Source organism: Dermacentor albipictus, chromosome 8, assembly GCF_038994185.2.
Source record: "Dermacentor albipictus isolate Rhodes 1998 colony chromosome 8, USDA_Dalb.pri_finalv2, whole genome shotgun sequence".
Classification (NCBI taxonomy): domain Eukaryota; kingdom Metazoa; phylum Arthropoda; class Arachnida; order Ixodida; family Ixodidae; genus Dermacentor; species Dermacentor albipictus.
The window spans coordinates 43941926-43956312 of NC_091828.1; the positions used below are offsets into that span (position 1 = coordinate 43941926).

Below are 14387 nucleotides of genomic sequence, written 5' to 3' on the forward strand. Positions count from 1 at the left end.
GGATGTCATGGTCAGATAATTATTGGAAGTACTGTACAATATCAAGGAAGTTGGAAACATGTTCGTCGGTGATATTTCGGTAGATTTATTTGAAAGGAAAAAGTTGTTGATGTATGAGGCAATGTGAAGGAAGGGCCCTATGTGGTATTAGTGCTTCGTTGTTTTCAATTTTTCTTATTATGACTTCATGTACATATCGTTGCTAATCAAGCAGCAGTAAAATCAGTTGGTGCAGCGCTTCATTGTTTTGCCCGTCTCCTTCCTTGTGTCCATTCCGCAAACATATTTATTTCTGAAGATCATCTCAGCTAGCCACGTCGTTTTATAGCAACATTTGGCTTAGCAACCATCATGGAGGAAGAATATTTAGGAGCTCGAACTCCTGTCAGTATGGGCGACCAGATAATGTTGAAAAAATATGTGCCGACGTAGGCTCATGATAGTGGTGCGGCACCTTGAGGCGCGTCATGCAAGCCGTAGCGAAAAAAAAAAAAAATGCAGGCGCCCGGGCGGGCGCCCGGCAAGCTCGAGCATGCGCTCTTTGGCAGCACCCGTGTCTTCCACTCAAAGCATACGACACAGACATTCGCTTCAGCAGACAGGCGCACATTGTATTTGTGCGCCTTTAAGTCAAACAGCAACAGTTCTTGTCGGTGTCTGTTAGTGGCCCGTAATACTAACAGCACTGCTTCGTGCAAATGCCTTTCTTCGGAATTTGTTAGCCTGAGCTGGGACGCAGGTGTTTCACTGATAACTACAAAAGCGGGTTTGAGCCTTGAAGGGAAAAGGTGAGCATCTTGAAGGCTCTGAATTATCCTGAACGTGCATGGGCTGCGGCGATTCCTGGGGATGGCCGTCAACTAGCATAGAGAGATTACGTCTCCGAGAAGCACTTCGCGAGCAACATGATGAGACGTGATAAGTAGTACGGTGAGCTTAGATGCGAGGTAATTCTGGATTAATAAAAAAAAACCTGGACTGCGTCCAAAGGCTGTTGCCTGCATCTTTCTTATGCCTCCAGCATTGACGTCCCCGAAAAAGAAGTGGCCTCCCTGGGAAGCGTCATCAAATATCAGTCATGCTACCATTAAAAGATCAAGAATGAGTGCGTACGACAAGCCAGGAACATCAACGGCGGTGAACAAAAGCGATGTGCACACACAGCAAATGAGACCCACGAGCTTGAGGAAAAATCAGCTTGGTCACTTACTCGCGGAAATTGAATGCAGGTTTGCTTTCGATAAATGCCAGCAGCGCTTACACCCATCCAATCGGTCATCGCGTGGGTGTCAAACCATAGGGCCTAGTACAACTGAAAGTTGCAGATCACCTTATAGTGATCATCGAAAGGAATGCGTTTTGTTTTTTTACTCTGCTTAAATGGTTGAAGCGTAGCACCAATCATTGTCCAGGCTATCAGCGCTAAAGAAACGCACGTGAGTGCCCTCTGTAGAAACTGGTGCGAGGCGGGCGGCCAAACACAAGCAACACACGTGACGGGTTACCTTGGCAACCAAAACTGTAATTTCTTTCTCGGCCACCAGCATGATAGTGGATCTATGGGCTTACGACCTTTCCTGGTCGCGGCAAAGAGCGGAGTTTCCATTCGTAAAGGTTTCTTGCTCCATGGCCACTATATGTAACTACAATTACTTGACTTAGATGCCTCTCTGCCACTTAAGCTTGTTCATCAAAGGGACAGTATCATAGTTGCTGCTGCTTGTGAACATTTACATTATGCTTCGTGTTACAAGTTTTTATTCTCCCATGCAGGGCAGCCCATGAACCTGACTGTGTTGACGCTGGACATCTTGCAGTCCAACCAAAGGTGATGGACTGAGCCAGAGCTTGAAAAAACATCATCAGAGGACATAGCCCTGCAAGACCAGCTCTGCAGTTGCCAATGGCCTCCTTCCTTTTGTTCCATTAAGCCTTTCTCCTCCCTCTCAGAGTTTTTGTTGAGACCACGCATGACGCAAGCCCCATCAAGTGTTGGTCAGTTTCTTTGTAACCATACCAGCTTCTGCGCCCCCTCCCCCCCCCCCCGTACTTCTGTTGATATTTCACACTTCGACCCCCTGGCGTGCTTGTGTACAAGGACTGAGATGTGGAATCTGCTGAGGCTCCCATCATGTTTGACCTTGGCACCCGGAAGTCTGCAGAAATAAAAAGCACATTATTGACATATGCAAGTCTTGCGTCTTTCAATTTTTTTCCCCCATGGTGTGGGCGGTTTGTGCCTTGACAACACCCGAGGTAAGTAGCCAGCATCTACGCTGTTTGAAACTGACGTTATTGGGCAGGTGAGTATTTGGTCACCGCAGTACCAAAGCTTGCATTGCTGCCGTTTATTTATGTATATATCTCTTCAGGAGGCTGCTTGCGTAAAAATAAAGCAGGAAGCAGAAAATATACGCCGATGGATCGAACTGGGAGCTAAGAGCTTTGTCGCCGTTACTCTGCATAGACTGGCAAGCTCTGCACGGAACTGTCAAGGTTGTGTCCAACGTTGGTTGTGTCATTGCCATTTTGCTGCGCTTTTCAAATATGGCCGTAGCCTCGCTACGCCATGGTTTGGTGCGCGTGCTCTACGAGAAGTAGTGCAGTAACGGGCCGCTACGCAACGAGCATATTTTTGTTGTAAACATAAAATAGGCTGCGTACGTCAGTTTTAGCTTTACAGGAGCTCGTTCTGCCTTAAGTAGCACCGCACTAGTGCATTTGTAGATGACCGTGACTATTTAGACAACATTCGCTACATCGTACTGTGTAGTTGCGCGTGTGTGTTTTGATAAGCAAGAAAAGCGCGGCGATCACATCACGCGCCGAGAAAAAATAGCTTGTTAACCATTTCGCTGACTGACTGACGCTGTTTTTGATCAGCCATGTCGTTCCGAGACCCCCGAGGGTAAGCGGAAACGTTTTTCGTCTTCACCCATTCGCTCGCAATGCGGAAATCATAACCGCGCATTACAAGGCCTGCGGGGTAAAATGGCTGCTTCACTTTCTGCTGGCTTCCCCCCTGACGTTGCTGTCTCACATTGCAATCCCGGGGCGCATTATTTTTTTGTTTGCCCCCCTCATCAGGTCGCGTCTAATCGACCCGCAATCCGCGAATAAAAATTTCTAGCCACACCGAGTACCCGTTGTTCTTGCGTTTGCTGCGCACCTCGACCACAGTCGTGGTGAAACGGGTTATTTGGGTCGCCGGCGGGTTCATTGATTTGCAATGGGAACCGGTTTCACGGTGCCGTCAAAGCACAGGTTTCGCACAAACCATGCACTATGCATTCCCATTGGTCGGTAATAAACACTGCAGTGGCCCCTAGCCTGTGCGAAGTCGACCCGCCGCCGAGAGCGCCCGTCTACGTGATCTCGAGCTGACGGGAGATAAAAAAAGTTAGGCCTAACTGGTCCTCTTGCTCCGGACATCCACAGGGTCAGTGTTTTGACGTTTGTTTGCCCGGTCGCTCCGTGTGCAACTTTGCCCTGTCTACGATTCCAGTGTTGCCCTGTTCGGTGAGATTCTGTGGTGCAAACAGTTTTTTGCGCATTGCTTGGCCGACGAAACTGCATCGGCGCGCTACTGTGGGAGCCATAAACAGATGGCGTCGGAGAACTCGATCTGCCCTTTATTTGATTACTGTAAACGCCCGCTATTTCGATGGTGCGCGGCGAGTTCTGCATGTAATGATTCGGAGAGAACAGAAAGTCACCGCGTCGTCTGAAGCGACATATGGTTTTGTCTGTCGTGTCGGGACGCCGTGTCCTTGGACACAACCCCCCTTTCTCCCCGTCATTCGAGTGGAGCCAGAGCGGAGTTGCAGCTCAGAAGCGTCAAACGCTGGTGTTCAACGCCCTAGCGTTTCTGTCAGTATTTCTCCGTCTGTTGTACAATAAAGTATGTTAGACCACTGGAAATGTCATTTGTTATTGTCGGTTAAAATCTGCTCCACGGAACGCCGCTTAAACCGTGAAAAACAAAGAGAACGTCCTAGTGAACTGTTCCCGGCAACCTCAATTTGACTGCACCCCACTGTGAGCCTTCAGGCACCGAGCAAGGTGTTTGTGTGCTACAATGTAGAGAGCGCTCGATTGGGTTTGTTCCAGTTTGCTTTTTTCGTAATGTGTTGTTGGTAACTATCCCAGAGGTAAGGGGACTTTACCTGTAAGCTCTGATGGCTTTGTGAATGCCAACTTTCAGTTGCACAAGTTCATTCATGTATCTGCCTATGTATTGAAGCTGCCAGTTTCGCTTCGATAAAAAAGCAAAAAAAAAGGAAGAGCTGATACGTCTCATGGTTGCGACATGATGGTCGGAATTTCCAAACCCAAATTTCACTATATATACGAGACCAGTGTTCCACATGCACTGCTGTTTCGACATAGCACGACACTCCTTTCAGGATGAGTGAAATACACCACCAGTGGCAAATGCAGAAAATTAAAACATTTGTAAATTTTCACTTGTGCATTGCATCATTGGGGTGTCTGTCAATTGTTATGCAACTGCATCTGCCCAAGTGGAAGGAGCAGCTTGGTAGAAACGAAACAGCAAAGCTAGGAGAGAAATCGATGCTTGTCGCTTCAACGTAGCGCAGTTTGCTGTGCAAGAAAAATGTACTTGTAAAGGTAAAATATGTGTGACTTGCAAACAGTTAGCATGCAGCCGAGCTGTTCTTGTTGTAGTAAATATGCGACACTCCACCAAATTTTCGCCATCGCTGTGATGTTTTGTATATAAACATGCATATGAATGTTTCATAAAAACGATAAAAATGCTCACTGGCAGGAGTCGATCACAGTACCGCCAGCATGGGAATGTGGTACTCCAACCATTACCCCACACACGCATGCCTGAAGAGACAGACTGCAACACCCTTTATAATTTCCTACATGCAAGTTGGTGCGTGGAGATGCCTGGTGCATTTTCCGAATACAGACGGCTTCCCATCGGTCTCGCTTCTGTAACATCGCTAGTGGCAGTCTTCGTCATCACGCCAGCATTGTTAGAACATTTCGTAGCTGACAGGGCACTGTTGCTCTTCTATCGAGCAGGAGTTGCCTTAACTGCTGCATTGCACCAAAGTGTCGCGCCCGCCTGTACTGTGAAACACTGCTTCAGGACACTTTGCGCTATACTTTGCCCTTCAAGCAAAACTGCTCCTCCTGCCCCCCATCTTTTTTTCGCCTTAAATTTTTTTTCAGTATTGCCGGTTAGTGATGTCATCAGGGGCCCCAGAGGATGGAGGTGGCAGTATATTTATTTTATTTATTTATTACTGCCAGCTTGACTAAAGTCTTAGGCAGGAGTAGCCGCCAAGGAAAAAAAAATAATAAGCATTTGCAAAGATCATTTCACATATACATTGTTCTAGCATTGTAAACACAGAACCAAAAAGGAAATGAAAACAGATAATGTAATGTATAAGAACTGTATGTCGCAAAGAACAGTAGTGTCACCAGAATACTGCACAGAGGGGCGGCTTCTGGTATCTGTTCAAACCAGCCCTGTTGATGTCCAACGCAAGTTGGTGATACCTTTTTGATACTGTGCGAAGACTGATTTGATTTGGTTTACTTTTGCAAGGTGAGAGTTTCATGTAGTTATCATAGCAGGACAAGCGCATTCTTGAGGACTGGCCAAGAATGGGGATACACCTAGCTGTCGCATACCAAGTGTGTACATGAAAGAAAAATAAGTAAATCAAAGAAGCAGTTAAATATAGTTCATCATTACATTAGCAGATTAGTGGTCCAAAATCAAGAAAGGGGCTGACAGATGGAATAGCACACTGTGGTAAGATTGTAAACAGGGATAAGGTGCCTCAGAGAGGCTGGCCAACGTTTCGATAGGAGGACCTATGTTCGTCAAAGGCGCTATCTTTGTCATTGCCTTTGACGAAGATAGGTCCTCCTATCTAAACGTTGGCCAACCTTTGGCACCTTATCCCTGTTTACAAATTTCTTACCATTAGCAGATTAGTGTGTTTTAGAGATGCATGCGAGCCGACATTGGATGCAAAAACTAGTTTCCTTGTTGTGCCGAAGAGATGTGGTCATACTTGGTCGGCCTGCAAGGATTATATAGGCCCATTCGAGCTGGTTCTTTCATTCGGTGCCTAGTAGCACCTGGTGACACCCAGTGGCCCAAAAGTGGACATTAAATGGCCAGAAACTGGCAATGTTGGAGGTTGAGCGAGAGAAATCTATTGCTTTAAAAACCCAGTGGCTTGTAATTCCAGACTGCAATATCACTGGGATCTTCCCACCAAAGTGCCAAGATGGCCCCGCCTGCCCACATTAAAAACATGATGACTCAGAGTTTGGATCGCTGTTCAGCATGAATGATGTAAGAAAGTACTTTAAATGAAGGTTTTGCTGGGTCCGATTCCAGTGCTTATTGTCAGTTTTACAATGTGCCATTTGCAAGGCAGTAACTCGTTACAGTGACCTCCAAAATTGTTGGTGTACTGCATGGTTTGATACACCACATGGCACACAAAGGAATCTGCACCGCCATAACTGTTAAAGAGACTCCTTGTTTCAACCATCAAATCTCTTTTGGACTATGCTCAAAGCCAAAAGTGAAAATAAGGCACATCGTTTTTGCGCAGTTGAAGTTGATTAGCAGTCAGTCAGCGGTTATTTATAGAAAACATTGGAGTAGAGAGTAGTGGAAAAGGTAGAATGTGCGTGTGAGTTATACACATATATTTCAATCTTTATTTCTTGTGTAGCTGCTGTCATGATGGAGATTAATGTTAGAAATGAGGGGCCTGGGAGCTTGTTAAGAAAATTTTTAAGCGGCAGCCTTTGATTGCGCACACTCAATAATTACCATGGGAATGATGCATTGATGCAGACTTGCTGAGCCATTGAACTGGTAGTTCTGGCTTGTCTTGCTGATTTCGACCCTTGTCAGCCTCTGGCATCATTGTGCTGTTGGAATAAGCAGGAGGCAGGCTTTGTAGCAATTATTTTCCTGCTTTTCTTTTCTGACCGTTCATATATATAATTATAGCAGGATTTAAGAAACAGGGGACCTAAAGTTAATGAGTTACTGTCAACAAAGTGGAAAGAAGAATGCTGATTGAGGCATACAAAGGGAGTTTTTCTGTATGCAAAAGCCACTTTGGGACTTTGTTCCTAAATCTCACCAATACCCACAAAGTACATGTACATTATAGAGGGGGAGTGCTAAGAAGACAAGAATACACTACAATGTTGAAAGCGCAGTATAGAAAACAGGAATACAGAGTTAAAAGGCTATGATGAAACAGAAATGCAGCCTCAAGTATCACATCAGTGTAGTAAATACATAGGCGATTTGTAGTGAGAAAAATTGTGTTTCGATAGGCACTATTAATACGAATAGCAACAAGGAGGTGGAGTTACAGTAGTTCATGTTAGCCAAATTAGTTTTGCAGAGAATGGAATCATGGATATTTGCTAATTAAGGAAATGGGTTATACTATTTGACGGAAGTTTTGGCAAGGAACAGCCACAAGCTAACAGCTGTTAGCTTGTGACTGTGCTATGGCGCATTTTTGTACGAGTTGCATAGATTTGTATATATTTTAGTCATTGACACATGGCACACCAGTCTCATTGAGTTTGGTCTCGTAGTGCAACAAAACAGAGCAGAAAAGAAAATTGTTACTAAGTACTGTGCCCTGCTAAATGTTAACTTCCTTCGCCAAGGCTTGGAAGTTAAGTAAAGCATGCAGCAAGCTGTATTATAGTAGCAGCACTGATAATACTATTGATAGTGTTATTATTGTAGTTCACTATTGACAGTAGTATTAATAGTTGTTCAATTCTTGAATAGGGATATAATTAACTAGCCATGTGTAATGCTCAGTTCATGTAGTTGGGAAAAAGGAAACCTCACCAAGGTCATTGTTGCAGTGTTTACATTCGATACATTGTGTGATTTATTACTGATAGTGCACTATTGAAAGTGCAATTGATAGCAGCATTGATAAGTTTTGTACTATCAATAACTTTGCATAACTAATTCTTGCAATGCCTGCTCAGTCGCTCCGCAGTGCATCGAAGCCAGTGGTCCACTATGGTGGTGCCATATTCCCAGATTTGTTAATTTGCATGATGTGCGATAGAAAGTTGATGCAACCCTGGGCCCCAATAATTGTGGCCAGCTACTTGCGAAAGTTGCACCCTCTACGTGACTCCAGTATTGGTTTAACTGGGCAGGTATTGAAAAAAATAAAATACAGGAGGCTTGTTTAGGTGAAAAGAAACTAAGAAACCTTGAGAAGAAGTTATATAAAAACAGTGCAACAAGCAATTGTACGAGAAATTATAGGCTTAGCATTAAAAGAATTGGTTGCCAATATTCTAGCTGAAGAGGAAGAAATGGGTTCTGCAAGAGCATGTAATGCATGGGGAAGGGAATTGTGGAATGGGTGCCAAGAGAGAGGAACCTTAGTTGGGGACAGCAGAGAACCAGATGGAGCGGTAAAATGAGGAAATGTGTGCTGGCATACCGTGGAATCGGCTAATGCAAAGCGGGGTGGGTGAGGGAGGCCGCCGTCCTGCAGTGGGCATTAATTAGGCCAACGATGAGCAAGCCAATAAGCGAGCGACATTGGACGGCTGGTGCAGGAGGGACAACATGAACCGTTGGGGACGAGGCGGTGACGACGGCCCACGCGGCAGCCTCAAGGGCAGGCAGCCTGGCGAGCGCCTGCGCAAGCCCAAGTGGGACCTGTCGCGGCTGCCCCCTTTCCAGAAGGACTTCTACAAGGAGCACCCCACCACCGCCCACAGGCCCAAGGTGAGGAGGCAAGGGCTGGTGGCGCTCTTCTGGGTTTTGCATTTAGTGAATGGCCATGCAAAGGGGCAAACAAGAAGACACATTTTCGTAAGGGAACAGTGCGCAAGGACGTAAACAGAACCCAGAACTGCACTGGTATTTTTACAGCTCCTTTCCCTTCCCCCCCATTTCATTTAACCCTGTTGAACAAAGGTATTGTGGTAACTGGCAGTGTGAAATTGACGAGAACACAGTTGTTTACGAGATCACGTACAATTGAAGAGATGCAAGTTTAGTTTGGCAGATGGAGCATTGTGTCAATGAACGTGTAAGAAAGCATGAAGGCAAGGTGCAAAAAGGTGCAAGGTGGGCTCTTGGCAATTCACTGCCCCGAGTGAAGGTGCCAACCACATTTTGATAAATCCTGTACTATAGTACATTGTGATCCAGAACAGTGTTGTCGCTTGATAGTAGAGGCCATGCGGTATGCAGCGTGATAACATAGTCTGTGCTATCGCACCTACGATTTCTACTACTAAAAAGGAAGTAAGATTTTTAGTGGGTGTGAAGGACAGTAATGGCTGAAGAGTGTCTAGTGCATGCTGCATGGCGGTGTAACATCTCTCGGTGTGTTTCTTGCCTTCTGTATATACCGAGTGTATTTTATCAAGACAGCTGATCTTTATATACATGTATATATATCCTGTGGCAGTGAGCACAATTCTAGTCTTTGAGGTGAATTACTCTAACACATACATTGTTGGTGCGAGATCAAAATTTATAATTGACTAAATGCGAAAAATTACTAATTAAATGTTTTGACTAGCTTACAGCACATACTGCAATTTAGAAATTGCAGCCAATAAGAGTGCAAGGCGTATCCATTTGAAAATAATTCTGTGGGTGACACCAGTTTCAAGATAAATAATTCCCCAACTTTGTTAAGAAATACATTGAGGGTCTAGTTAAAAACAGTGTTTTATTATAAATGTGAGCCGAACGACAGCGCATTTTTGCTGCAACTTTCATGGAGCGTACCTCAAAAATGGTATCACCCACAGAATTATTTCCAAGTGGGCATGCCTTGCAGTCTCACTGACTACAATTTGTAAATCACAATACGTGCTGTAAGGTAGCGAGGAAAAACTTAATTTGTTAATTTTAGTAATTCCTCTGTTATGCATTCCAATTTTTCATACAAATATGATGTCTGCCTCTTTGAGTGATCTAGCTCAAGTACTAGAATTTTGCTATCTACCACAGGTGATCTTTCCAAAATTTTGTCAGTCTTAGCAGAAACACCCAGTGTGTGTGTGTGTGCGTGAAACGCATGCATGCATGCACATACCACACGTGAGCACTTTTTGCATTAAAATCAGTTGAAGTTAGTGCTTCTGCTTCGTTAATCCTCTGTCCCGTCAATTTTGCACTGCCTGTTAAGACAATCCCCCGTAGTGGGTATGAGCCAGTGTTTGGACACAAGGACAAAAACGGTGATAATAGTTCTGTTAGATCAGTGCAAAATACACTGGCCTGGCCGTGTATTAATGTAATGTAATGTAATGTAATGTAATACACGGCCTGGCCATGTATACACTGGCCTGGCCGTGGCAGTGGTGTAAGCCTGTGCGGAGCAGCTTTCGGACTGCTGCCCCAGCTTGTCATGTCCATGGCACACAGTGCCCCATGTTTATTGCTTCCTGCTTGACATTAGCCACGTACACATACCTTGTTCCCAGCATGAAGTGGATGCATACCGGAAGCAGCACGACATCACCATCCGCGGCAAGGACGTTCCCAACCCCATTCTGACATTCGAAGAGGCTAACCTGCCGGGTGAGTTGCCCGGGGTTGTCCGACAAGCAGCACCTGGTTTAATATTAAAAGAGTTTTTGTTATAGCATATGCAAAACCCTCGAATACACTGTAAAATTGTGGGTCCAGAATTTTCATGCTGAGAGCGCTGTGAAGAGCTTTGCAGCTTATGTACACACACTCACTTTTGGACTTCGCATTGTTGCTTTCCATGGTTAGCATGGCTAGTGTAATAACTTAGCAATGCAGAGTCCACCTGCTTCGATCTGAACTCAGTCTTGCTTCTTGTTCTTTGTTACAACTGCAAGACGTAACTGGCGAAATAATTTTTCGGTCAGTATTATCTCCCTTCGAGGACCAGCTATCGGGGATGTTTTGTTATCATTATTAAGATTAGCCATTTGTTCTGATGCGGCCAGGCCTAGCAAAAGGCGTAGCCATGAGTATTTTGGTTTCTATATACTGGATAGTGCCACCAGATTTGGCATTGACCATCCATTTGTCATGCGGAAGGCTCTACTGAAACCCTCAACGAGGACATATTGGTGCCATAGCTGTTTTGCATTTGTCTATGCAAACGGCTGAAATGCTATACTGAAATCGCCTATGTTGCCTGCGCTGTGATGATGTAAAAGTAAAAGTGTCTATAAATACAAAACTGGTGGCATCTTGTTACATGTAATGGTTACAAGGTACAGCTCATTAGTTTGGGCATGAAATAAAACCATGAGGCCTTGCATAGCGTGTTCTAACGGATGGTAAGTATGGTATTTTACAATTCTGACCAGCAAGATTACTGCAAGCTTCATGTGATGGTAATTTTGTTATGTTAGTGTACAGGAGGTTTAGACCAGCATCTGCATTCTTACATATAAAAGCACAATATGCTGTCTGTACCACAAGTTAGGTCAAACATGAGTGCAACTATTGAAAAAATTTCACGAAGCTCATGTTGTGCTCTGCCAATGGCACTATGGTTTCTGGTTCTCATAACCTGTGTTTCGCTTTACAAACAGTGCAAACAGGACAATGTGGTGTGGACAGCAGAAGTGCCAACTTTTTTTGCTCTCTCTTTTTTTCTCTTTAAGCAAGTGCCAAGCTGTCAACTGGCATTTATTCACAGAAAGTGAAATACTAATACATCCAGTACAAGGGGCTGCGAGCATAATAACACAGTGTAGTAACACAAGTAAGAACCAGGCACTGTACTTTCCGACCCTGACCGTATTGTTGCGCCCTGCATCTTCTGGTACTTTCTAAGTTTCAGATTCTTCGAGTAAATGCCAGTTGACAGTCCAGTGCCCGAGTAGCCCACATTAATATTGTGTCATCATCTTTGGCGCTCATATTATGTCAAGCCTGAACCAACAGGCTAACTCCGTACTCCCTTTGGTTGTTGTGGCTTAAACCTGCTGATCTCTCCTGTCTTACCCTCTTTCAGATTTCTGCATGTCAGCGATCCGTCAGGCGCAGTACAACACCCCAACTCCCATTCAGGCACAGGGTTGGCCGATCGCCCTCAGCGGACGGGATATGGTCGGCATTGCTCAGACCGGTTCGGGCAAGACGCTCGCGGTAAGGGTTTTCCTCGAATTCTCCCACGAGCTCGGGCTGTTGTCTCTTGAGACGAATGTAGTGAAGCAAATGTGCTTTGCCGAGATGTGCAAGAATGTTTAGAAACGCTAAAGAGAGATGTGATTTGTTAATTACCTTTCCACTGTATCAGAAAAGGAAGCTGCTCTTGCTGCGATAAGACGTGTGGTGAGCCAGAACAGACGCAGAAACGAAAGACGAGTGCCAACACTGCCTTGGAATTTCCGTACTGGCTTGCTGTGCCGTCGTGGATTTTGAAGCTGCCTGCTCGGGCCTGATGAATTTTTTTTCCTGGTAAAAATGGATTACATTGTATTCTAAAGGAGCCAGAGACTGAACTTGGGAAGTTACGGGAACCCCTACAGATCCACAGCAGCTGAAGTGCGAAAAGTACTTTGCAATTCCTGGCGTCACACTCACATACCGGCCCTGTGGTTACGGTGCGAAATTCATAAATGATACTTTGACTATCATTTCCTCCTCTAATTATCAACCTATTCTGCAAAATAACGAACATGAAGTTCTTGAATAATGATTTGTTAGTCTAAACTGGTTCAGTGTTTCTTTTAGTGCCTATGTGGAGTGTGCTGTGCTTGTTTGCAAAATTCACCAACGTGGTGGGCAGGCGGCAGATTCATCGCTCTCACCGCACGCAGTGTAAATTTAGATTGTTAGTTTAGTTACTAAAGCTCAATGAGCTGTGCCATGCCGAATATGCAAGTTCTCGTCAGATCAACGAACCTAAGCAGTGCAGAGTTCGTCGAGTGCTGGTCAGCGGGATCGACCACTTGGCAATGCCAAATGATGGTCCGATGTTGGCCAAACAAACGAGAAATCTGCTTTGAGAAAGACCATTGTTGGCAGGAGATGCCCTACCACTCCCAGCCTAAACAAGAGCAGCGTGTTATAGCTTAGTGAGATACAAATTACAAGTTTTAATTGTATTTCATATTCAAAAGAGGAAAGTCGTGCTGGGCAACCAGAACCAGAACTGTGGCAATGATGGTCCTTGATAGGGGTATCTGTCGTAATCACCGCATTTATTTACGTGTGAATGTGTGTGTGTGTATGTATGCGTGTGCGCATAGTGATGTTTTTCGTCTTTCTCTCTCTCTCTCTCTGCAGTACATCCTTCCAGCAATCCTCCACATCAGCCACCAACCTTACTTGGAGCGTGGTGATGGCCCCATCGTAAGTGAACCGTCTGGCAAAATGTTTAAAAGTAACGCACGCTTGTGCTGCATTGCCACTTCTGCCAACTCTCCCGAATTTTTCATGAACTCCAAGAATTAGGGCACGTTTTATAATTTTGTAAATTTTGCATCAAGTTTTTTTGAAAAATGCCATTTGTAAAAAGGTTTAGTTCGTCTGCCGCCACAGCTTTAGACTATTGGTGGTGCAAGTGGGGTACAGTCGACTCTCGTTAATTCGAACACACTTAATTCGAACTTGCAGTTTATTCGAACCGAAGCCTTGGTCCTATCAAAGTTATGTGTAAATAATTGGGGGGAAAATGCCCATTAATTGGAGCGCCCAAGCATTTGCAACAGTTTGAACATACCGCTCTCGGACAATGCTCTGACCCCGCCATAGAGGAAAGGCTTAGGAGAGACCCCTCAATGCCAAGTATGAAAAATGTGGCAGAAATTTCACCCGCTCTCAAATTGTGGAAGACTGCGCGCTGCGGAGGGATCGGTCCTTAGTTGATTTTTTGCGGCCTGCTTGCCACCAGAGGAGACCAGTAAAAGTGGCCCTTACAGTGATGTACACGCGGGAAGCTGGTGACGCACGGACGCTCCCAACCGCTCTATTCGTACTGGCGTCTGGTTCAGCGGGACTGCTTGTTTTGCGCTATCGTCTGTTCACATAAGGTCTCGCTCGGGGGTTGTTCTGGTTGGCTTGGTTGGTCTTGCTTGCGCGTTTTCTTTTTTTTTTTTAACAATGACGTGTCTAAACTGAGACGTCTCTATGGAAAGGTTGTTGGAGACAGTGCACCATATCCGATTCTGTATGTAAGACACTCTGAATACAAGGAAGTGAAGATGACACCCAGTACCTCATTCTTCTTGTATTTCGAATGCGGCGACGCCGCAACAGAAGGGAGCACACCAGCATGATTATGATAAGTGGCAATGGCTTCATCATCTTGATAAGACATGGCTTGCGCTAAGAACGCAGGACGAAGAAGGTAAACACAGCT

General features: G+C 45.0%; 2 protein-coding genes across 6 annotated transcripts in view; both read left to right on the forward strand.

Annotated features, from left to right (window-relative positions):
- LOC139048742 (polymerase delta-interacting protein 3-like) overlaps positions 1–2187 on the forward strand; it is a 41184-nt gene extending 38997 nt beyond the window's left edge. For all 4 annotated transcript variants that reach the window (XM_070523294.1, XM_070523296.1, XM_070523297.1 and 1 more), the window contains one exon: positions 1774–2187. In XM_070523294.1, the coding sequence (XP_070379395.1) occupies positions 1774–1832 (59 nt within the window). In that variant the 3' untranslated portion in view covers positions 1833–2187. The remainder of the gene's footprint in view (positions 1–1773) is intronic.
- A 562-nt stretch (positions 2188–2749) lies between these two features.
- Positions 2750–14387, forward strand: part of LOC139048743 (probable ATP-dependent RNA helicase DDX5) — a 31235-nt gene continuing 19597 nt past the window's right edge. Inside the window, exons 1-5 of one of the 2 annotated variants that reach the window (XM_070523298.1) lie at positions 2750–2908; positions 8629–8800; positions 10519–10615; positions 12036–12169; positions 13313–13378. In XM_070523298.1, coding sequence (XP_070379399.1) covers positions 2886–2908; positions 8629–8800; positions 10519–10615; positions 12036–12169; positions 13313–13378 — 492 coding nt within the window. In that variant the 5' untranslated portion in view covers positions 2750–2885. Of the gene's footprint in view, positions 2909–3175; positions 3440–8628; positions 8801–10518; positions 10616–12035; positions 12170–13312; positions 13379–14387 lie in introns of those variants that run through there. The other variant, XM_070523299.1, reaches the window with a different exon arrangement.